The 26,107-nt window shown below is 36.8% G+C and overlaps 1 protein-coding gene across 6 annotated transcripts in view; it reads left to right on the forward strand.

Moving 5' to 3' along the window:
* The window catches only part of CNTRL (centriolin), a 102,483-nt gene that overhangs the window by 26,104 nt on the left and 50,272 nt on the right, over positions 1-26,107 (forward strand). For 3 of the 6 annotated variants that reach the window (XM_031014841.3, XM_055351820.2, XM_055351819.2), the window contains 7 exons: positions 6,525-6,718; positions 11,184-11,303; positions 12,227-12,449; positions 13,812-13,921; positions 17,065-17,259; positions 22,638-22,791; positions 24,447-24,667. In XM_031014841.3, coding sequence (XP_030870701.3) covers positions 6,525-6,718; positions 11,184-11,303; positions 12,227-12,449; positions 13,812-13,921; positions 17,065-17,259; positions 22,638-22,791; positions 24,447-24,667 — 1,217 coding nt within the window. Of the gene's footprint in view, positions 1-6,524; positions 6,719-11,183; positions 11,304-12,226; positions 12,450-13,811; positions 13,922-17,064; positions 17,260-20,490; positions 20,655-22,637; positions 22,792-24,446; positions 24,668-26,107 lie in introns of those variants that run through there. The other 3 variants (XM_055351821.2, XM_063697005.1, XM_063697006.1) reach the window with 2 other exon arrangements.

Here is a 26,107-nt window from a genome sequence, read left to right on the forward strand (position 1 = left end):
AGATCTAAAGTCGACATCCTAACATCACAATTAAAAGAACTAGAGAAGCAAGAGCAAACACATTCAAAAGCTAGCAGAAGGCAAGAAACAACTAAAATCAGAGCCAAACTGAAGGAGATAGAGCCACAAAAAACTCTTCAAAAAAATCAGTGAATCCAGGAGCTGGTTTTTTGAAAGATCAACAAAATAGGTAGACCCCTAGCAAGACTAACAAAGAAGAAAAGAGAGAAGAATCAAATAGACACAATAAAAAATGATAAAGGAGATATCACCACCAATCCCACAGAGATACAAACTATCATCAGACAATACTGTAAACACCTCTACACAAATAAGCTAGAAAATCTAGAAGAATTGGATAAATTCGTGGACACATACACCCTCCCAAGACTAAACCAGGAAGAAGTTGAATCGCTGAATAGACCAATAACAGGCTCCGAAATTGATGCAATAATTAAGAGCCTGCCAACCCAAAAAAGTCCAGGATCAGACGGAGTCACAGCCGAATTCTACCAGAGGTACAAAGAGGAGCTGGTACCATTCCTTCTGAAACTCTTCCAATGAATAGAAAAAGAGGGAATCCACCCTAACTCATTTTATGAGGCCAGCATCATCGTGACACCAAAGCCTGGCAGAGACACAACAAAAAAGAATTTTCGACCAATATCCCTGATGAACATCGATGTGAAAATTCTCAATAAAATACTGGCAAACCGAATCCAGCAGCACATCAAAAAGCTTATCCACCATGATCAAGTGGGCTTCATCCCTGGCATGCAAGGCTGGTTCAACATACACAAATTGATAAACGTAATCCATCGTATAAACAGAACCAAAGACAAAAACCATATTATTATCTCAATAGATGGAGAAAAGGCCTTTGACAAACTTCAACAGCCCTTCATGCTAAAAACTCAATAAATTAGGTATTGATGGGATGTATCTCAAAATAATAAGAGCTATTTATGACAAACCCATAGCCAATATCATATGAATGGGCAAAAACTGGAAGCATTCCCTTTGAAAACTGGCACAAGACAGGGATGCCCTCTCTCACCACTCCTATTCAACATAGTGTTGGAAATTCTGGCCAGGGCAATCAGGCAGGAGAAAGAAATAAAGGATGTTCACTTAGGAAAAGAGGAAGTCAAATTGTCCCTGTTTGCAGATGACATGATTGTATATTTAGAAAACCCCATTGTCTCAGCCCAAATCTCACCACTCTTATTCAACATAGTGTTGGAAATTCTGGCCAGGGCAATCAGGCAGGAGAAAGAAATAAAGGGTGTTCACTTAGGAAAAGAGGAAGTCAAATTGTCCCTGTTTGCAGATGACATGATTGTATATTTAGAAAACCCCATTGTCTCAGCCCAAAATCTCCTTAAGCTGATTCGCAACTTCAGCAAACTCTCAGGATACAAAATCGATGTGCAAAAATCACAAGCATTCCTATACACCAATGATAGACAAACAGAGAGCCGAATCATGAGTGAACTCCCATTCACAGTTGCTTCAAAGAGAATAAAATACCTAGGAATCCAGCTTAAAAGGGATGTGAAAGACCTCTTCAAGGAGAATTACAAACCACTGCTCAATGAAATAAAAGAGGACACAAACAAATGGAGGAACATTCCATGCTCGTGGATAGGAAGAATCAATATCATGAAAATGACCATACTGCCCAAGGTAATTTATAGATTCAATGCCATCCCCATCAAGCTACCAATGACTTTCTTCACAGAATTCGAAAAAACTACTTTAAAGTTCATATGGAACCAAAAAAGAGCCTGCATTGCCAAGACAATCTTAAGCAAAAAGAACAAAGCTGGAGGCATCACGCTACTTGACTTCAAACTATACTACAAGGCTACAGTAAACAAAACAGCACGGTACTGGTACCAAAACAGATATATAGACCAATGGAACAGAACAGAGCCCTCAGAAATAACACCACACATCTATAACCATCTGATCTTTGACAAACCTGACAAAAACAAGCAATGGGGAAGGGATTCCCTATTCAATAAATGGTGATGGGAAAACTGGCTAGCCATATGTAGAAAGCTGAAACTGGATCTCTTCCTTATACCTTATACAAAAATTAATTCAAGATGGATTAAAGACTTAAATGTCAGACCTAAAACCATAAAAACCCTAGAAGAAAACCTAGGCAGTACTATTCAGGACATAGGCATGGGCAAGGACTTCATGTCTAAAACACCAAAAGCAATGGCAACAAAAGCCAAAATTGACAGATGGGATCTAATTAAACTAAAGAGCTTCTGCACAGCAAAAGAAACTACCATCAGAGTGAACAGGCAACCTACAGAATGGGAGAAAATTTTTGCAATGTACCCATCTGACAAAGGGCTAATATCCAGAATCTACAAAGAACTTAAATTTACAAGAAAAAAAACATTCCCATCAAAAAGTGGGCGAAGGATATGAACAGACAGATCTCAAAAGAAGACATTTATGAAAAAATGCTCATCATCACTGGCCATCAGAGAAATGCAAATCAAAACCACAATGAGATACCATCTCACACCAGTCAGAATGGCAATCATTAAAAAGTCAGGAAACAACAGGTGCTGGAGAGGATGTGGAGAAATAGGAACGCTTTTACACTGTTGGTGGGGGTGTAAACTAGTTCAACCTTTGTGGAAGACAGTGTGTGATTCCTCAAGGATCTAGAACTAGAAATACCATTTGACCCAGCCATCCCATTACTGGGTATATACCCAAAGGATTGTAAATCATGCTGCTATAAAGACACATGCACACATATGTTTATTGCGGCACTATTCACAATAGCAAAGACTTGGAACCAACCTGAATGTCCATCAATGATAGACTGGATTAAGAAAATGTGGCACATATACACCATGGAATACTATGCAGCCATAAAAAAGGATGAGTTCATGTCCTTTGTAGGGACATGAATGCAGCTGGAAACCATCATTCTTTGCAAACTGTCACAAGGACAGAAAACCAAACACCACATGTTCTCACTCATAGGTGGGAACTGAACAATGAGAACACTTGGACACAGGGTGGGTAACACCACACACCAGGGCCTGTCATGGGGTGGGGCTAGAGGGGAGGGATAGCATTAGGAGAAATACCTAATGTAAATGACGAGTTAATGGGTGCAGCACACCAACATGGCACATGTATACATATGTAACCTGCACGTTGTGCACATGTACCCTAGAACTTAAAATATAATTAAAAAAAGGAAAAGTAAAAATAAATAAAACTATCCAAAAAGAAAAGAAAAAAATCAGATAGACTGGAGGACAGCTCAATAAAAAGTGTGTAGACATAAGTAGGTGTGAGATGGCACAGGGCCTTGGAATTTTGATTTTATTTCAGGTGCGTCGGAAAGCCACTGGCAATTTTTTTTTTTTTTTTTTTTTGAGACAGAGTTTCGCTCTTGTTGCCCAGGCTGGAGTGCAATGGTGCGATCTCAGCTCACCGCAATCTCCGCCTCCCAGGTTCAAGTGGTTCTCCTGTCTCAGCCTTCCAAGTAGCTGGGATTACAGGCGTGCACCACCACACCAGGCTAATTTTGTATTTTTAGTAGAGACGGGGTTTCTCTGATTTCTCTTACGGGGTCAGGCTGGTCTTGAACTCCCAACCGCAGGTGATCCGCCTGCCTCGGCCTCCCAAAGTGCTGGGATTACAGGCGTGAGCCACCATGCCCGGCTGCCATTGACAGTTTTTTAAAAAGCAGCGATAGGACATCATTTTTGATACATAGAGAATGATTTGGAGCAGGGAAAATGGAGATGAAGGGACCTGTTAGGAGGCTAGCATAGCAATCTAGGCTGGAGTCTATGCCATACCATCTGAATACGTTCACAAGATCTTGAAAGCTAAGCAGAGTCAGCCCTGGTTAACACTTGGATAGGAGTGATCCAGGTTGGAAACGTTGATGGCCTGTAGTTAACATGCTGGATGTGGAAATGAAAGATAGATGGATCAGTTTTGAAGGTAGAAGCAGCAGCATTTTCTAATGGATTGGATAATTCCCAGGCTTTTGGCTCAAGTAAGTAAGTGGCTAGATGGCGATATCATTTGTAAAAATGAAGAATTCAGAGTTTTATTTAGGACATATTCAGTTTGAAATGTCTGTGAGACAACTAAGTGGAGGTGGCATAGAGTCAGAAATGTGAGTCTGGAGTTTAAAGAGATCTGGACTAGCCATACAAATTTTATGCTGAGTCACATCAGCATAAAAATGACATTAAATTGCATGGGAATCAGCTCACTCAGGCAGTGGTTGGGAGAAGAAAGAAAAACAGTCCGCTAAGGAAGCTGAGAAAGAGAGGCCAGCAAGGTAGGAGAAAACCAGGAAATAGTGGGAAATAGCCCAGAGAAGTTTTCAAGAGAGGAAGTGGTCAACTCTGTTGAATGTTGCTGAGATATGAAGTGAGAAGCAGAGAAGTGCTTTAGATTGGCAACAGGTGATAATGATCTTGACAGGAGTAGTTAAGGAATAGTGGGGACAGATGCTAGATTATAATGGCTTGAAGAGTGAATAGGAGAGAGACATTTGGCTGGAGATTTGAAATTTTTTCCCATAATGTTTCTTCTAGTACTTAATAAATCATTTTTTTAAAAAGATCAAAAATTAAAACTGAAAAATTCACCAGTGTCTTCCAGACCAGGAAATGGGCAGAAACAACAAATGCAGTAAACTTCAAAGCCAGAAAACAAAAAAACAAATGAACAGAATATTCAAAAGTGGAGTGGAGGCCGGGTGTAGCTATTCACACCTGTAATCCCAGCACTTTGGGAGGCCGAGGCAGGTGGATCACTTGAGGTCAGGAGTTTGAGACCAGCCTGGCTAACATGGCAAAACCCCATCTCTACTAAAAATACAAAAATTAGCTGGGTGTGGTTTTGGGCGCCACACCCAAAGTAATAATCTCAAGTAGTAATCTCAGCTACTTGGGAGGCTGAGAGAAGAGAATCACTTGAACCTGGTAGACGGAGTCTGCAGTGAGCCGAGGTCATCCCACTCCACTTCAGCCTGGGCGACAGAGCGAGACTCCGTCCAAAAAAAAAACCTAAAAGCAGAGTGGAGAAACAAGACATGGCTCAATTCTTTTGGTTCTGGAGAAGACATGAGAATGAGATTAGAGAAAAAAGGAAAAATCATCCGTTGGTAGGAGTGACACTTTCTCCTTCAGAAAGGAGCAAAGATATGTGCAGGTGTGGGTAGTTTTGTTGCTGTGGTGGTGGGAAAATAGGGAGTTCTTATTGATGGGGTCATTTTCTTAATTAAAGGTGAGATAATCAGGTGAGAGAGAAAATAGAAGAAAGTGTATGGGAAGTTTGAGAAGAAAGAGGAAGGTATCAAATAGCCAATTTAGAGTGTTGGGAAATGAGCCTGTCTGTTCATTTGAAATTAGTTTTAGTCTGTTTTGACCTCCAAAAATGGCAATTTCATATGGTTTGATCCAATACTTGAGAAACGTGGCAAGTTTTTATTAGTTTGGAATCTCCCTAACTCAACATTTGTTATTCTGAAGTTTATGTTTTGGAATCATTAAAAATATTAATAATGCAAAGGAAAGTCATCTAGATAACTTTTGGGTGAAATGGTTAGACTACTTATGGTTCCTTCATGCCTTCAGATATTAATTAGGAGACTTTAATGTGCTAGGCTATTAGATCTAGTCTAGGTGAGCCAGGTAGATGTAGTTTCTGCTTTTGTGACGCTTTAGTGGGGAAAGGCAGACAGCTAAGCTATTTGATCACATTTTACTACTCCCTGTGTGACAAGGGCCAAGCAGAATTTCAGGGTAGCATGGGAGTATACCTCAGAATCATCTAACCTGGTGACAGGATAGGGCCTGGGCAGGCTTCTCAAAACTTTTTTTTAAAACTTAAGACCTGTAGGATGCAAAATAGCCCAGTAGGAGGTAGAGGAAGACAGTTCTAGGGAAAGCATGTGAATAAAAGCCTATAGGTGAGAAGAGGCATCACAAATCTGAAGAAATGGGATAACTTTAAGAAAGCTGCAGTAGAGTATGCTTGAAGATGAGGCAGAAGAGGGAGGTTGAGTCCAAATTATGAAGAACTTTATCAGCTTTTCGCAAGCCTTTTGGATCTTATCCTAAGAGTAACAGGAAGCCATGGAAGGATTTTAAGATAATACAGAATTTTGCAAACATGTTTGCAGCATCCTTTTAAATGTAATTACTAATGTCTGATAAAATATTGCATGTTTTTCAAAGGTCATCTAGAAAAGAACTCATTTATCAGCACACTAATTGGATTAAATACTTGGAAGTAAAGTATTATCTTTTAAAAATATCATTGAAATGATGCCTTCTTGCCTCAATTTCAAGATCAGGATAGTCTTTTTTTCCAAAACCATGGTGGCTAATTTTAAAAGTAGAATTGTATTTACAATATTTTTAGACTTTTTTCACTATTGTTTGAGAAATATTCTTGCCGTTTTAAAAATAGGAAATATAATGATAAATAAACTATTAAATTTTCATTGGCAGAAGAGGTAGAAAGACTGGAAAGAGACCTAGAAAAAAAGATGATAGAAACTGAAGAGCTTAAGAGCAAACAAACAAGGTTCCTTGAGGAAATTAAAAATCAAGATAAATTGAATAAATCATTAAAAGAGGAGGCCATGTTACAGAAGCAGAGCTGTGAGGAACTCAAGAGTGACTTAAACACAAAAAATGAATTGGTAAGTTCATATTTTACATTGCTTTGGCTGTATTCTCTTAAGACAGATAATTCTTTGCCCTTGGGTCTAAAAATACAACTTCCTGACCATATAATGGGGAAGATGTGGTTTAACAGAAATATGTGGAAAGGCTTATGAATTGTAGTTGACTGTGTACTAGATGATATGGCTTCCCAAAAGACTAATGCTATCTTGGGCTGCATTATGTACTCCTAGACATTTGTATTTTTTAAAAACAACATTGTAGGTGAGGCTGTTCATTGGCAAAAACATTTAGAAGGCGATCTGGCAAAATTACCTAAAATTTTGTGAGTTATAGGTCTTTTTGGACATGGAATCCATCTTTTATTACTAAGATAAAATATAATATCTTTATGCTGATTCCCTGGTGCACGTTACTCAGCCCATTGAAAACCTTGGCAAAATGTCAGACCTTAAGACTTTCCACTATCCCAAAACTATGAACTGTAGTTGCCTAGTTTTCTCTTTTGCTTATTTATAATGTTATTGATATGTTTGTGCTGTGAATAAATGTTTTGTAAACTGTCAGAAGTTTTTGCTTTTTTTTTTCTATACCTATTTTTGTTAGAAGTCAGACTGTGCTCTTCTCTGTGTCATTATGTTATTTTTATCATTAACCATTTAAAAACATGTTTATGCCAGGTGCCATCGCTCATGCCTTTAATCCCAACACTTTGGGATGCTGAGGTGGAAGGATCACTTGAGGTCAGAAATTCAACATCAGCCTGGGCAACATAATGAGACCCTGTCTCTACAAAAACAAAAATAAAAATAAAATAAAAACACATTTATATACAAAATTAATGTATGTTCATTGTAACAAATTTAGAAAACACAACTGTATTTAGCAGAAATGAAAGTCCACTCTTCCCTACCCCATTCCCCAGATATTAATATTTTGTTTTCATGCTTCTTATACAGTATACATGTAATTACATAATGTATATATAATTAAGCATGTTATACCTTTGAATATTTTTGTAATGAAAAAAGGAATGTTACTGTGTACAGTTATTCCTCTGTATCTGTGGGGGATTGGTTCCAGGACACCCCCATGGATACCAAAATCCATGGATGCTCAAGTCCTTTATGTAAAATGGTGTAGTATTTGCAAGTGACTTTCGTACATCCTCTAGTATACTTTAAAATCATTGCTAGATTACTTATAATACCTAAGACATTGTCAATGCTAATAAATATTATATTGTTTAGGGAATAATAATTAAGAAAAAATATCTGTACATGTTCAATACAGATGCAACCATCCTTTTAAAAAATATTTTTAATCCGTGGTTGGTTGAATCCACAGATGCAGAACTCAGATATGGAGAGTAGACTGTATATTATTATTCAGCATCTTAACTTTCACAAAACAGCATACGTGGACAACTCTCCAAGTTAAAAAATATATGTACATGCATGTATAAAGCCTTCTTACTCTTTTTAAAGTCTATGTTGTGTTCCATTAAATGTATTCTTCATAATTTAGTTAGCCTATTCCTATTGATGGATATTTAGGTTGCTTTCACAATTTTTGCTATTAGAGACAGTACTACAGAGAAAATCTGTGTGTGTGTGTGTGTCTATATATACCTTATGCATTCATACTAGTATTTCTTTAGCATAAACCACTAGAAGTGGAATTACCGTGTAATTTGCATTTAAAATTTTGATAAGTGTTAATGCACACTTCAAAAGCTTCTAACCAATTTACATTTCAGAAGGGAAGAAAATACCCAATTTCCAACTAGGTACTATTATTTTGAATTTGTACATATGGTAGAAAAAAATGGAATCTTGTTTTAATTTTGAATTTTTATAGTTGTTGGACAGTTGAGTATTGCATATATATTTATTGGCTATTTTGTATTTCCTCTTTAAATTGCCAGTTCATATTGGTTTTGCCTATTATCTGTTAGTCCCAAGGACTATTAGATGCCTAAAATAATTCTGGGTCTTATTCTAAGAGCTTATATTTGAAAAACATTTTTATTATCTTTTGCAGAATATCTAATGATAATATCATCTGTGATTATGTGAAGTTTTCCATTTTAAAAAAGTAATTGCTTGTGCATTAGGCCAATTAATGTATAAAAGAAAAGTAGCACTGAAGTAAGTCTTCTGGTGGCCATTTAAACCGTAGTAGTCCTGTCCTGCCACCAACAAATATTAACCAAATTTACTCTTTGTCCTTTTGCAAATTATTTAATTCCTGTGCTTCAGTTTAGTTATACTTAAAATGAGGATTATTTACCTGTCCTGCTAGCCTCACAGAATTGTGAGGATTTAATGAGCTAATAATGAAAATAATTTGAAATGAATCAAGCTAAGTAATGGAAGGTAGTAAATCTATAACTCAGAATGACAATAAAATACATCCATGTAAGAATAATGCCAATACTAAAAGCCATGTCTTCCTATGGTAAGTTGTCAGTAAAGAGCAACTTGTATTATTACAGTTTAACTCTCCAGGTGATGGTATCTGTTTGCTTCTTTTAGCCCTTGTCTTGGTTTCTTGCAGGCCCTTTTCTGCTGATTCTTTATTCTTCCTTAAAGGTAGTTCTTCCAGGCCTGAACTGTACACTATGTTTTTCAGGGTTTGCATGATAACTTGCATTAATATGCTTGCTTACATTTTAAGTTTTGAAACTGGCTTGTCTTCTTGGGAAATGTGGTTGTGTGCGTATGTATTTTTTTTAATGGATGTTTATGTAGGAGAGCAAATTTGAATGTGGGGGAAAGAATTATTTTTCTGATTGGTAAATATGTTACCTCCAGTCAACTCTTGATTATCCAAAGCTAATACTGTGACTAGCCTACTTTCCAGTTCATTTGACATCTATTTTGCTTTTATTCATGCATTTCTTCAACAGATATTTATTGAGTGCTTACAATATGCTAAGCCTGGGGCTTATAAAAGGCACAAAAGTGCTTTGAAATGCACAGCCTATTTATTATTATTTGCCTGCAGAGACCAGTTCATGTATTCTCTGTGATTCCAGTCACATTTGCCTGTTGTTTGCCACTATTGCCAATGAGTTTTGAGGAGAGAACCCAAGATTAGTTGACAGTGTTGATTGTGAGTTGCTTTCTTGAGACTCGGAGACTTATGAGCATTCAGTGAAAATATCAATGTGGGTAATGTGCTGGACACCCTGCAGCAGTACATCGAAGGCAGCATGGAAGAATAGGCAGTATTGGATTTGAAATCAGGAGACTTGGAATTGAATTCTGCCTCTTCTACTACCAGCTATGAAATTGGGCAAGTTGTTTAACTTCTCTGTGCAGCTTTTATCATCTTATTGGGTGGTTGTGAAGATTTAGTGCAATAACATATGTAAAATGCTTAGCACAATGTCTGGCACACTGAGAATTTGGCTCAATGTTACCCGTTATGTAGGCTATTACTTCCATTTTGATGGATAATCAGGAGGTGACTGTGAACTAAATCATGCACGACTTTGATTTCCTGGGCCTTGTAAAATGTTTGTGTTTGTTTATGTTTTATTCTCTTCAGCTTGCATTTTTATATTAATGAAATTTTTCTGCATGCTTTTTCTTTGATATCTACCATCAGATACTGGCCAAAAAAAGACAAAAATCACTTAGTGGATCTTTGAAATAAACTCAAAGTTTGGTTTGGTAGAAAGGAGCTAGTACTAGTAGTTAGTTAATAAAATATTTAGTTTCTGACACTGATCTAATATGTAACTTTTGACAAGTCAGTTCACCAATCTGAGACTTAATTTCTGTGTTTATAAATTCAGAGAATTAGATTGGATCATTTTTCTTCTCCAAGCTCCAAAAATTTCTAAGAATAAAAAGTTATAGTAGAATTACTTTATTAAAATTGAATATTACATATTTGGATCTGGTTGAGCTTATTCACATCCCTTATTCTTTATTACAAAGAATAATATTCTGAACACTTAATACTACAGCAACAACAGTATGACAATTAAAACCAAGCTCTTATTTTCATCCTTCTCATTCCTCTTTATTTCTCTGCAGTTAATGTCAGTTATCATTTTCCTTTGTAATTTGAAACTATTGTTAAAGTCGGAAAGTCAGTTTAAGAAATTAGTGCTAATTATTGGAAAATCAGGAAGCAGGTATTTATTAGGCCAGTTACACAAAAATAATTGATACAAAAATATTTTCATGTTTAACAAATTTAAGTGATTTTTAAAATCATTATTCATTATATCCTGAAGCAGCAGATAAACTTCAAAGGTCTTTTACATGATCTCTGATGAAATAATAATTTTGTATTTCATTTTTTATAATTTAGAAGTAAGATAAAATGTTTTGAGTGTTGTGCAGCTTACTGTGAAGTTTTTAAACATATATGATTATAACTTATGATGAGAACTTACCATATCATCACACCTTTATACTAACTTACTGATCCTGTATGTTGTCTCATATCAAATTGGGCCAATAGCTAAAACAGAAGACCATAGAACTAACACGAGCATGTCAGAAGCAATATGAGCTGGAACAGGAATTGGCCTTTTATAAAATTGATGCTAAATTTGAGCCACTAAATTATTATCCATCAGAGGTGAGTTATTTTAATTTTTTAGTAATCCAAAGTTAAAGCCCACATGGGATGGAATGGGGGAGGGCAGGTGGTGAGGACATGTAAGGGATTTCATCAGATATCACTCCACTTTCTTGTTATGAGAGGATTAAACTGGATTTTGGTTCAATCTATGACTTATTTGGCTCCGCGAGTTAGAACAGAATCCTAAAGAGGTAAAAAACTTCAAAAGAATCTTTGCCCATAGCCATATCCATTACCAAAAGCAGTCGTCTAACTCGCAGCTATCTTTCCCAGGTGTATGGGTTGATCAGCTCCTTTAAATCCAGACTTCTGGGAAAAGTGCTTCAGTACCATGGAATAGTCATCCCCTTACATGGTTTGTTCAGTAATTACTGGGTTCAGTATTAATCAATCATGACTGGTACAAATGCCATAAATGTCACTGCAAGTGAGGAAATGCCAAACTTCTAAGACCCAGTGATTCCAACCAATATCATATGATATTTCATTTTTAAAAATTCAATTATTAAAATGTATTATACTGATGGCTACACACCATGTATCTGAAAAAAATATTAGACTGAGATTTTACTTATATGAGCCAAGAAACCAAAATAAAACACCCATATTTCTAATTTGAGAGATCAAGCAGTGCTAAAAATCACATAACTGTAGGCAGTTCTTTAATCAATCAGTCCAAACTTTCACTCTTCTGTGGTAGGAGGAAGAATTCTTTTGAGACCATTTTTAGTTCTAATTTCCTTTTTTGGTATATTAAGAAGAAGATAAAAGAATAATATACATCTTTCAGCTCCTAGGCATGTAAAATTTATATAAACTTGAGCAATTCTGTGATATGTTTGCCACTAATAAAATGAATAATGTCATTTGACTGCTTGGAGATCACTTATTAAACCATAAATCTATTATTTTGCTTTTAGTATGCTGAAATTGATAAAGCCCCAGATGAAAGCCCTTACATTGGCAAATCCAGATACAAGAGAAATACGTTTGCCACAGAGAGTTATATTATTGACAATGCTCAGGCAGTACAGATCAAGAAGATGGAGCCAGATGAACAACTTAGAAATGATCACATGAACTTGAGAGGCCACATGTCACTGGACAGGCAACTGGAAGACAAAGAAAAAAAAATAAGTGCAGGTTAAAAAAAGTTATTTTAAATTCTTTAAAAAAAATATGAAAACATTGAATATGTAGGCCAATTTTGTTTTATAAGTCTTTTAATCGAACATGTTGATGGTATTGTTTCCATGAAAAGTCTAAAACAAAAGTGATTATCAAGCAGATTTATCGAGCATTTATTTTGTAATGATTCCTGTTATGGTTAAGAATGGAGTTTTTGGCAGTAATTTGATGGCAGCATGTCCAGGGGATTCAAGAATGAGTAAATCCCCTCCTTCAAATAAGCACTGGAACTATATATTCGAAGTCACAATTAGTAATAACTGAAGCAAGTAAAGAACCACTTGATTGATTACTATGCATGTAGCAAAAACCTAAAACAATGCTTTGTATAAGCTGCAACAGAGCATTCTCCTCAGGCCTGGGCCGAAGGCTAGCCTCTGACTTTTCCTGACATGCCCCATGCCCCACAATCTAATTCAAGGGATCTTAATACCTTCTGGCAAGTCACATAAAGGAATAAGTCAAGGCAGGGGGGCACTTTAGAGACCCTGCCAATGACAGACTTTGAATCTACTTACCCACTCAGCTGCATGGATATGGAAGAAAGAGAACTCTGACCTGGGTTTGTGCATCCCCCCAGCATTATGGCCCACTGTGGTGCTCTCAGTCAGACCAGCGGCTTATCTTTCCTTGACTGGTAGCTAAGTGGAAGGCATGGAAGGCAAATAGAGGTTGACTTGGTGAAGGAAGAAAAGAAACTGAGTTATTTATGTCTGCGTATACTATATGCAAGGCTCTGGGGGAAAGCAAAAATAAATCAGATTTTTATGCAGACTAGCTTTAAAGGGGCTGGCTCATAGTTTTATAGGACAGAGGGAGAGAGAAATCTTAAATTTGAGGTTGAAAATAATTGATTTGAGATCATCAACAGCTGGGAGAGAGAGCTCAGTAGTGAATTTCTTGATATTGAATCCCATCATAAAGCATTTGCCTCTAACGCAAGGTTTTATGGGTTATTTTTAATATCCTGAACCTAATTATAACTTAGTAACATGTAAAGTGCATATTTCCCAATAAAAGTCTTATTCTCTCAAAAGGGTTTACTAGTGTTGGGAATAGCCCCTTTCATGTTGAGAATTTTACAAATAAAAGGATCAATTATAGTTCTATATCATGTAATGAAACAGTTTATTCTAGAGATTAATAAATAGACAAAAGCGATCATAAGTAATTACTTTAAAAATTTTTTGTGATATATAATGACAGTTTAATAGAGCAGGGAGAAGGTTATTACAAAGAAAGAATATCTGGTCGAAATTTCAGAATTCAAGATTTTTCTTGTTTCATATTATGTGAGCATGGTTTTTAAATTTGCAGCACAAACTCGACTATCAGAACTGCATGATGAAATAGAAAAGGCAGAACAACAAATTTTGAGAGCTACTGAAGAATTTAAACAACTGGAAGAAGCTATACAACTAAAAAAGGTATGTAAAAGCAAAGCAGCAATGCTAAGAGGAAATGAAAAATGAAATGTGTTTTTCCCTTCATAACCATATAAAACAACTTAAAAAGCAGTTAGCTGCCTAGTTAATTATGGAATAATAAATTTCAGAGTCAAATATGGTTCTAGAATTTGCCAGTTGTAATTTTCTTCCATTTATGATGACATCCAATTAGCATTTTATAACATGTATAGAAATAAATTACTTAATTTTATGTAAAAAGGTGTAGTCTTGAGAAGTTGCTTCCTGATCTATCTCTTCTGTTTTAATTAAGCACTCTCCACCTTTAAGATCCTGGGACTTAGATTAAGAACCAGGAGATATCTCTGCTATAGCATGAACATTGTCATCAAACACAAGCCAAAAAAAAAAAAGAGATATGTGGTATACAAAAAGATTGATGTAACATATTCTCAAAAATTACCAAAGTGTGTTGTAAAGTAAGCGAGTAAGCAGCTCAAATCCATGATGTAATTGCATAGGGGCAAAAATTCAAGAAAAGGAAGTTGCTTGACATTTTAGTTTTTAAATGGGTAAAAAGGTTTTAGTTATTTATAACTTTTAAAAATCAGTATTTAAAAATTATGATGGTAACTACATTCATACCACAGTAGGTAGAACAACAATGTGAAGTCCAAATTGTAGATTCTTTTAAAAGATACACTGTATTGTTACTTTCAGATTTTATACTAACTAGAAATTGACTCAAGTTTATTGGAACCTTACTATATGTCAGTCACTGGGCTGGGCGCTGATTAATGAACAAAATAGACATGTGTCCCTCTCATGGACAGACTTGTGGGGGAAATAAGGCAATAAACAAAAAGGAAAAAAAATGTTTATTTAAAAAAAAGCAAAAAAGTTAAAAAGCATCAGTGTTGTAAGAAAAAAATAGAAAACTAGGGGAGATGTTAAAAGAGATATACTTTAGATTGTGGGGATTCACAAAGGCCTCTCTGAGGAGGTGACAGGCTAAGATACAAAGGATGAGAAGGAGCCAGTGAGGCAGAGCTGGCGGAAAGTATTCCATGCAGAGGTGCCAGTGTGTACAAAGGCCTTCAGACTAGAGATTTCTCTGCAGAATAAGGGAGACTGTAGAGGAAGATAAAGAGTCATGAGGTTAAAGATCATGCCAGGCTTCATAGGCATTTTTTTATTTTTTATTTTTGAGACGGGGCCTTGACTTCCTGGGCTCAGGTGATTCTCCCACCTTAGCTTGCAGAATAGCTGGGACTACAGGCATGTGCCATCACTCCTGGCTAATTTTTTATATTTTTTTGTAGAGATGGAGTCTCACCATGTTGCCCAGGCTGGTCTTGAACTCTTAGGCTCAAGCGATCTGCCCGTGTCGGCCTCCTAAATTGTTCATAAGCCATCTTAAGAAGTTTGAATTTTATTTTGCATGCAATGGGAAATCTTTGAAGGGCTTTAGATAGTTGAGTGGCTGATCCTGTTTGTCACTTTGCCTTACTTCATGAAGAGTGAAATGGACTGAGTGAGATGGAAGGGATGTGTGCATCTGTAACTCTCAGGAGGCTGTTGTTCAGTACAGGCAAGAGATGATACTAGCACCAACCAGGAAGGTGCTGGTGGATGTGGAGAGAAAGCCAGCTGATTCCAGGAAACACTGGACAGTAGAACTGACAGGACTTAATGATGGGTTGAAAGTAGGAGATGAGGTAGAGGGAGCTATCAAGACGGTTTTACTAATTTAAAAAGAATTTTTTATAATAGTACTGGCCAAAGCTTTACATAGATTGATAGATGTAAATAATGTACTTAATTTTAAAAGAAATAGATACTTCCAAAATATGCTTGGAAAATAGTTATTTAAATGAGTTAACATTAACAGTTAATAATTAATAATAAAGTTAATAGCCTAAATTTTTGTTTATACTGTTCACTTACTTGACATGCTAACAAAGGTAAGCTTCAGCTGGGTTCTGATTCAGTGAAATAAAAATCTCAATTTAATAAGAGTTTGCTGTATTTTGAAATTATTTAGTGTGAGATGATTGTCCAGTGAACACGGAATTCTAAAATTTTTTCCTGATTATAAAGGTATTGCAGTTATGGGGAATTACATAATAATCGTCCATATTTTATTTCTTTTCAGTCTTTTATCTTCATCTTTTTTACACTTCTATACAGACTCTTGAGAAATTTTTATATTTGTTTAAATCTCTATGCTAAAAACTGTTAGAAATAAGAGATAGAGTATTAAGTTATTACTTCTATGTCAATACTCAATTTATTGGTTGACTATCTTCATATTAAAACTAATTAGGAAACTGTAGTGTAGTAGTCAGTGAAATTGTCTAGAGTCACACAAAGTCTTGCTTCCACAAACTCCTAGTATGACCTTGGGCGAGATATTTAAATTTTCCATGATTCAGTTTCTTTATCTATAAAATTGGGATAATTATACTTTTTACTTTATATGTTTTGAGGATTAGATTAAAGGATATAAAGAGGCTGGGCATGGTGGCTCATGCCTGTAATCCCGGCACTTTGGGAGGCCGAGACGGGTGGATCACGAGGTCAGGAGATTGAGACCATCCTGGCTAACATGGTGAAACCCCGTCTCTACTAAAAATACAAAAAATTAGCTGGGCGTGGTAGTGGGCGCCTATAGTCGCAGCTACTCGGGAGGCTGAGGCAGGAGAATGGCGTGAATCCGGGATGCAGAGCTTGCAGTGAGCAGAGATCGCGCCACTGCACTCCAGCCTGGGCGACAGAGCAAGACTCCGTCTCAAAAAAAAAAAAAAAGTATATAAAGAGTTTAGAACAGTGCATGGCCCATAGTAAGTGCTATATAAAGTTGGCTATTATTAATACTATGTTTGTTATTAATAATTTACAAGTTGCCTATACTATTATAGAATGACAGCTTATTTGTGCTTGCTATTATTAGTTTTCATAAACTTTTATAAAGTATGATTTTCTACATATAAAAAGCATAAAAGTATAAAATATGCATGGAGTACTTAGATAACTCCCACATTTCACTTTTATTTTTAAAAAACTGATAGAATATAGAATACTTATTAAAATTATAGACATTGTCTTAATAAATCAGTGTTGTTCTTCTCTGTTAATTATATATTGGGGTTTGGGGAGATTAGATTTCAGAAGCAGGGAAAGACCTTCTTTACAAGCAGTTGAGTGGTAGACTACAACTTGTAAATAAATTACGCCAGGAAGCTCTGGATCTAGAACTGCAGATGGAAAAGCAAAAGCAGGAAATTGCCGGAAAGCAGAAGGAGATTAAGGACCTGCAAATAGCCATAGATAGCCTGGATTCCAAAGACCCAAAACATGTGAGTAAATTAAGAAATTTTGACTTGTTCTGTCTACATATTACATGTCTCATCATTGTTAGCATCAGAGTCCAGAGTCCTTTCTGAAAGTCTGTTTTAGTTTGATGTACAAATTTAAGTGATGTATACATACAGTCAGCCCTCCATATCCATGGGTTCTGCATCTGTGGATTTAACCAACTGCAGATCACGTATATTAGGAAAAAAAAGGATGATTGTGTCTGTACTGAACATGTACAGACTTTTTTTCGTTTGTCATTATTCCCTAAACAAGACAGTATAACAACTATTCACATAGCATTTATACTGCATTAGGTATTATAAGTAATCTAGAGATGATTTTAATATATAAGAGGATGTCCATAGGTTAAATACAAATATTATGCCATTTTATAGAAGGGACTTGAGCATCAGTGGATCTTGGTATCTGCAGGGAATCCTGGGATGAATCCCCCATGGATACTGAAGGAAAACTGTACATATATGTGTGTATATATAATGTATGTATGTGTGTATATATGTGTATTATATGTAAATGTGTGTGTGTGTGTGTGTGTGTATACACACACATATATATGGAATGTGTATGTCTAAAACAAAACAACCTAGGGCTTGGAAGAAGGTAGCTTTCAGTAAATGATGGCTGCATGGTATATATATTTTTTTTAAGTGGTTGAATTTCATTGTATTGCAGAGCAAGGGAGATTTGCTCCTTACCTTTCTCTCTCCTTGCCTTTTTTTCATCTTTCTTTCTCTCTCTCTCTTTTTTTTTTTTTTTTTTTTTTGCTCTGTCTCCAGGCTGGAATGCAGTGGCGCAATCTCCGCTCACTGCAACCTCCGCCTCCCAGGTTCAAGCGATTCTCCTGCCTCAGCCTCCCAAGTAGCTGGGACTACAGGCACCCACCACCACGCCTGGCTAATTTTTGTATTTTTAGTAGAGACAAGGTTTCACCATGTTGGCGAGGATGGTCTTGATCTCCTGACCTTGTGATCCACCCACCTCAACCTCCCAAAGTGCTGGGATTACAGGCGTGAGCCACCATGCCCTGCCGAAGCGATTCTCCTGCCTCAGCCTCCTGAGTAGCTGGGATTACAGGCGCGCACCACCACGCCCAGCTAATTTTTGTATTTTTAGTAGAGATGGGGTTTCTCCATGTTGCTCAGGCTGGTCTCAAACTCCTGACCTCCTGATCTGCCTACCTTGGCCTCCCAAAGTGCTGGGATTACAGTCATGAGCCACCACGACCAGCCCTTCATCTTTCTTAAGAGCAGAAAAAGCTGAAGGGGGTTCTGAGTCCTTTTTCTACCTCTTCTATTTAATCCTTTTTGCAAATTTTCCACTGAACGTATTTGTTTTTTCATATTGTTTTGTTTTGTCCTTAAAAAAGGAAACATTCTCTGGAATGTTTCTTCCTGAGATGTGGCTAGATATGGTCAGGTGGCTGGATACAGCCAGGCTCTTGTCTCTGTCTCTAAGAAGTTGTACTAATTGCTTATATTTTAGCTAATATTCCTAAAATACAAGGAAAAATATCTTCTACATATTCTCCTGGTATACCTTGAATAATAGGGTTTTTTTTAAAGAACTTTAAGATCTCTGGATTAATAGAAATCATAGAATTTAACATAGTAAGGATATTGTAATTGCTTTAAGTACTTGACAAGTTGTTTAACTGTTCCTTTAAGCATTTTAGTACATATCATATATTTTTTTTGTGGGCCAGCTAATTTCAATAAAGGATAACCTTATGACAGATATAAGGTCTTTTCTAACAAAAGCCTAAAAATTGAAACCAAGGTATTAATATTGAAACCAAAAGTAGTCTTGATTATTTTAAATAATTTTGAGGAAAAATGGGGTATTTTAAGTAATGTATAATGTGGTCAATAATATCTGACTTTATTGCATATGTTTGTTCAATCTCCTACCCATGTAAGGCCCCTGAAGACATGAACTCTATCCTACTGGTATCTGTATCCCCAGGGACCAACCAGCCGTGTGTTTATGAATGCTTGCATCGTGGAAGGGAGGAAGGAAGCAGCTTATAGATCCTACCCAAAACTCCTTTGCTTCCCCTTCCAGTTCTGTGATCTATGAGTCTAATTAGTAGCTGGATTATGTGTTTGCTTTCAACAAATGACTGTTATATTTCTGGCGGACAGAGAGTTCAATTCCCACTGGATTTCTGTAGAGAATTATATATAGAAAGGAGGTAAATGAGACATGGGAATGGCATCCAAGTTTTGAAGTCAGCTAAAATCAACCTGTGCAGTGGGGATGAAACATACAAACCAGATTTGAATTTCCTTTTTAATTTTATTAAAATTACTAATAGTTCTTAAGTTTGCAGCCTTAGTCCCAGCATCAGAGGACATCTCTTTTAAGTTTATCCAGCGGGAACATCTTTTTCTGATTCACAAAGTTTCATATTGGCTAGTGTTTGGCATCCCATTTTAGGCTACAAAATGTGAGCCTTTAAGCAGAAAGGAAATAATCAAGAGTGAGATGCCTGCATATTTTTCTATAGATATAGGTAGACTTTTATTTAATTTTTATGTAATCAGATGAAGTATCTTTCTGAATAGCCAATAGAATTTAAAAGTAAAAGCTTCACTTTGATGAGATATTATAGAAAACAACATATTAAGTGCCCACAATGTGTCATACATTGTGCTATATTTTCCATGTTCTGGTGAGGAACTTTATTAACATCTATCCATTTTTCTTTCAATTTGCAGAGGATGAAAATGTCATATAGAAATATTAAGTGAATTGTCCCTAAGTTATTGTTTTAGAAAGAGGTGGAGCCCTTGCTTATGCTACCACAATGACCCTCTCCTCACAAAGCAATTAAAGGTCTAAAGAGGTTATTTTAAAATTAGCTCAGAACTAAGCCTAGGCAGGTTTTCAGCAAATATAAGCATTTAAACTAGGTTTCAAATTCACAGACTATTTTAGTTATAAAATTATTCATAGAAGCACAAATTATCACCGGAGCAAACATAATGAAGATTTGTATTGCTTTTCTCTATTGGGAAATGCCCTATTGGAAGCAAAAGGTAACTGTTCGCAAGAGGGAACGAGCTGTAGTGATCTGTTGCAAAGTTTGGGCGTGATTGGCCCCCGGGAGCTTCCTGTGTTATGATTTAACTCGCGGAGGGTGGGGCCTGCCCGCAGAGGCTGCTGGTGATTGGGGGGCGGGGCCGCCGCTCACTCTTGGCCAAGAATGTGGTTTGAGGCTCTGCGAAGTTACAGAGGCTCGGAGGCGCTTGCAAAAATGTGGCTGTCAGAGAGGGAAGTGCACATGAATTTGAAGACAGCATTAGAAAGCGTTCCGCCCACAGTTTCTCTGTTCTCAACGGCTCAGTTTTAACAGGATAAATTTTAAGTTAAGGTATGATATTTTTTCTCTCTCTGTACAAAGGACTTAAAAGGAGGAGGAGTCAGAGATGTAAGTTCCTGTTTTTACAATAACTCTTTTGTGAGCTCCACGGTGGTGTAAATCGCAGAATCTACTTTTGTTCCCATGTATTTAATGTACACCATTGGCATATTGAACCAGATTTTTATCCTGCGTATGAAGGCTTCGGTGGAATTTTTAATGGTGAATTTTAAAGATTTATTGATATGAGTGCAGTCTTTTAAGAAATTATTTCTTGAGCCATAAAAACCCGAAATTTACTTAGAATGTAAGCTGTTATATGTAGTTAACTTTTCAGAAAGATTTCAAATGGGTATTTTGGGAGTGTAGGGAAAAGAGTTTGCAGAATACCATAAAGCTTTACCAGTAGTAAATTAAAAACCTTCCAATTAAGCTGCCACTCTTTTGTTCATCAGAAATGAAGAGACGTTTCTTTCTTGTATTTGGGGTAAGCAAATACATAAAATTGAGTAATATTCTTTTATAATCACATGGGTCTTAGACTTGAGATCATTGGTGTTCATTTTTCTGACTGATACAGTTCCCTGTTTCGATAACTTTCCCTTCATTTATTGTTGTATTCCTCTGATCCTGTGGGTACCAACTTAAGAGTCATGAAGGTGTGAGTGGGGAGGGCAAAGGTTCTCTGGGGAATTATTTTGTCTCCATATGAACAGTTGCCTCAGGAGACATGCAAGTCATTTGATGGATCTGAAATTCAGTTTTCTCATGTTTAAAAGGAAGGGTTAGACTAGATCATTGGCTCTCGATTTGCTTTCCCTAGCACACCTGAGAAATACAATCCACTCTTTTCAGTTAACAGTAGTTCCCTAATGCCATGACTTCAGGGTGCGGGAGGGTGTGTGGGTGTGTGAAAGCACTGTTTTCCACCATGGGTAAGTGTAGTTGTAGAGGGGTATACCTCCTTAGGGCCCTCCATTTTGAGACTCACTGGGCTAAGTGGTCTTTGAGGTCCCTGTCAGCTCTCAGTTTATTGAAAAGCCAAATGTTTGTTTGTATAAGAGATTGAAAGTAAATTTGAATTTCAAGTATTTTATCTGTTTCATACCTCTATTTTCTTCTAAGAAACCTTTTTTAAAAAGTACATTTAATTTTTTTATTAAAAAGGCATTACTTATCTACTATAAAAGTTTTTTAAATATAAAAATACTCATTACAAAAGGAAAAAATCCCCATGTAATCCTTCCACCCAGATATAATTCTTGTTAACATTTTGGGATATAGTTTTTAAGTCTTTTTCTATAGATATATGCCATAACCAACTAACTTTGGAAACCTTTTTTAAAAGACACATTTTAGGCTGGGCACGGTGGCTCATGCCTGTAATCCCAGCGATTTGGGAGGCCAAGGCCGGCAGATCACTTGAGGTCAGGAGTTCCAGATCAGCCTGGCCAACATGGTGAAACTCCCATCTGTACTAAAAAAACAACAAAAAGTAAAAACAAACAAAAACCTGGGTGTGGTGGCCCGCACCTGTAGTCCCAGGTACTTGGGAGGCTGAGGCAGGAGAATTGCTTGAACCCAGGAGGCGGAGGTTGCAGTGAGCTGAGATCGTGCCTCTGCACTTCAGCCTGGGTGACGGAGTCAGACTCCATCTCAAAATAAATAAATAAATAAATAAATAAAAAAGAGAGAGAGAGACAATTTAATGCAACGCAAATGACACTGACCTACCTAGCTGTGCCCTTGGAAAAACCACTTAACCTCTTTGATCCTCAGTTTTCTCACCTGTAAAGTGGAAATGATTTCCGTATCAAGTTATCCTGAAATTTAAATGAAAACTACCCATGTGAAAACAATATAGGGCCTGACACAAATAGATGCAAATTATTATATTTATTTTCTATTCTTCCTTTAAAAATGTTGTTAAGGGTTATTATTTTTAAAGGAGTTTAAGGAACTTGGAGTTTTGTTGATTTTTTTTTTTAAATTCAGTCCCATATGAAGGCTCAAAAGAGGGGTAAAGAACAACAGCTTGACATTATGAACAAGCAGTACCAACAACTTGAAAGTCGTTTGGATGAGATACTTTCTAGAATTGCTAAGGAAACGGAAGAGATTAAGGACCTTGAAGAACAGCTTACTGAAGGTAAGACTTTCAGTATGATTTAAGGTAAATCTGTGTTATTGCTGGTAAAAGAAACATTATAAAGACAAGCATTAATCCAGATAGTAGCTAAATACAGTTCACCTATTAGTACTAGTATTTGATAGGGAAATATTTACAGGATACCCAAAAGTATTTAATGCAATTTTAAGAGTTTTGTTTTTGTTTTGTTTTGTGGCATTGATGCCTAGTGAGTCAGGTCATTCCAGTCAGTAGGCCAGAAGTCAATACGTGATCATGATAAGCTCTGGCATGTGATTGTCTATGGCATAAAATCCATTCAGGAGCAAAGCACCCGTTGGCATCAGGGAATTCAGTGTCTGGTTATAAGAAGAAAGAGTTTTAGGATCTACTTTTGCAATGCTGATTTAAACTGCGACATATCCATAATAGTGGAAAAGGAAGACAATAGGCCATAGTGGTTTTTACACATAGGGCTCAGTGTAAAAAGATCCTACTCTCTGTTTTGCTACTGTCAGCTGTGTCACCTTGGACAAGTTGTTTTTTATCTCAATCATTAGTTGTTGGGAGAATTAAATGAGCTAGTATTCATAGGCCAGGAGTGGTGGCTCACGCCTGTAATCCTAGCACTTTGGGAGGCTGAGGCGGGCATATCACTTGAGCCCAGGAGTTCGAGATCAGCATGGGCAACATGGCGAAACCCCGTCTCTACAAAAAAAAAAAAAAAAAAAAATTAGCCAGGCGTAGTGGTATGTGTGCCTGTGGCACCATCTGCTTGGGAGACTGAGGGTGGAGGATCACCTGAGCTCAGGGAGGTTGAGGCTACAGTGAGCCGTGATTGTGCCACTGCACTCCAGCCTAGGTAACAGAGTGAAACGTTGTCTGAAAAAAAAAAAAAAAAGAGAGAGAGAGATAGTGTTCATAAAGTTCCTGGCACATAGTGCGTATCCAGTACTGTACATGGGATGTGTGTGTTTGTGTTCTAAGTGTTTAGGTTACACATTTATGTTGCCAGTCTTGGATTCATCTTATATACTGGGTGGTTTTGTTCTTTGTATTTAGCAGCAAGAACTCACAGTTTTGCTACATATTTTTTATTTTATTTGTAAATTAAACTTTTTTTTTTTTTTTTTTTTTTGAGACGGAGCCTCGCTCTGTCACCCAGGCTGGAGTGCAGTGGCGTGATCTCGGCTCACTGCAACCTCTGCCTCCTGGGTTCAAGTGATCCTCCTGCCTCAGCCTCGTGAGTAGCAGGGACTACAGGCACGTGCCACCATGCCCGGCTAATTTTTTGTATTTTTAATAGAGACGGGGTTTCACTGTGTTAGCCAGGATGGTCTCGATCTCCCGACCTCATGATCCGCCTGCCTTGGCCTCCCAAAGTGCTGGGATTACAGGCTTGAACCATCACACCCGGCCGAAATTAAACTTTTTACAGCATGAATCAGGCATTTTATAAGCATTGCCCCCTAAATGTACTATTTTTATTTTATACCTGCTTAATACTCCTTTACTATCTATAATAGGAAGAAAATTTAACATTATGTTTTGAAAAAGAAAAATGATAGGAAAGAATTGAAAGCTTAGAATTTCACTCTTGGCTTATAACAAAATGCTGAGGAGACAATGCAGTACTTTAAAAAGATATATTATTACCCTTTTTGCGTCTTGCTTAGGCCAGATAGCAGCAAATGAAGCCCTGAAGAAGGATTTAGAAGGTGTCATCAGTGGGTTGCAAGAATACCTGGGGACCATTAAAGGCCAGGCAACTCAGGCCCAGAATGAGTGCAGGAAGCTGCGGGATGAGAAAGAGACATTGTTGCAGAGATTGACAGAAGTCGAGCAGGAGAGAGACCAACTGGAAATAGTTGCCATGGATGCAGAAAATATGAGGAAGGTATGATTTTTTTTTCCTGCCTATTTTCCTTAGCTTCATAAGTAGATAATGTCCAAATTAAGTTAGTTGGAGGAGGTAACAGTACATTTTTAAGTGGGAAAAAGTATTAGTGGCTATATGGTGATTTTTTTTCTTTTAACAGTTGGGCTTTTTTTTTTTTCTTCTTTAGCTGTGATACATTTGGAATTATTATTTTTTCTTTGCTCAGAAAAGGAAGATTATTTAAGCTGCATTTCTATCCCTGAAAGGTATTGTTGCCAAATAACTCTAAAGAATAAGAAATGGTAGCTATTACAAATACTGTATTAAATGCTCATATTTTATTTGTGCTGAAAAATTGAGCACAGAATGGTTTTTCTTAGTCTTCTTGTTACTGGATAATTTTAACATTATTTTATAGCTAACAAGACAGACATATTGTTTTAAATTATATCCTTATGAACCTGATTTGTTACACATTCGTTTGGAGATTTCCCTTGCTCTATTTTAGTTGTTTGGAAAATGTTATCATACATGAGAACTAGAGATTTCCAAACTTCTTGTTCAGTAGAGCTGGCTCCAGAAATTGAATTAATATATTTTAATATTATGAAATATCTCAGGCATATTTAAAAAATCACAAATAATATTTAACACCATGTACTGACAACCAGCTTAAGAAATAAAACATTATAGGTACATTTGAAATCCTCTGTCTGCTCCTTTCCAGAAGTAACAAAGTTCTGAATATGGTTATTATTTCCCTGCACCTCTCTTCTTTTATTATATATGTAAACATCCATAAGCAATATATAGTATTTTCCATGATTTTAAGACTTATACAAAATGTATCATAGTGTACATATTTGGCCACTTTCTTTCTTCTTTCATGTTTATGTTTTTGTTTGTTTGTTTTGGTTTTTTTTTTAGATGAATTTTCGCTCTTGTTGCCCAGGCTGGAGTGCAATGGCGCAATCTCGGCTCACTGCATCCTCCGCCTCCTGGGTTGAAGCGATTGTCCTGCCTCAGCCTCCCGAGTAGCTGAGATTACAGGCATTCACCACCTGGCCAGCTAATTTTGTACTTTTAGTAGAGATGGGGTTTCTCCATGTTGGTCAGGCTGGTCTCAAACTCCCGACCTCAGGTGATCCGCCCTCCTTGGCCTCCGAAAGTGCTCGGATTACAGGTGTGAGCCACAGCTCCTGGCCTATGTTTTCGAGAATTATGCACACTGATAGATGTAGTTCTACTTTGTTCATTTTTACTGATATATGTACCATCCTGCTTTATGGACATACCACAAATTTATTATTTATTCCTTCTCTTTTTGGGGTGCATTTAGGTGATTTCCAGTGTTATGCTATTGCAAACAATGCTGAGCATAACATTCTTGCACACATCTTGAACACATGGGGACTATGCTCAGAAGCAGAACTGTGGGTCAGAGTATGTCCATCCTTC

This window comes from Gorilla gorilla, chromosome 13 (genome assembly GCF_029281585.2).
Source record: "Gorilla gorilla gorilla isolate KB3781 chromosome 13, NHGRI_mGorGor1-v2.1_pri, whole genome shotgun sequence".
In the NCBI taxonomy this organism is placed as follows: Eukaryota; Metazoa; Chordata; class Mammalia; order Primates; family Hominidae; genus Gorilla; species Gorilla gorilla.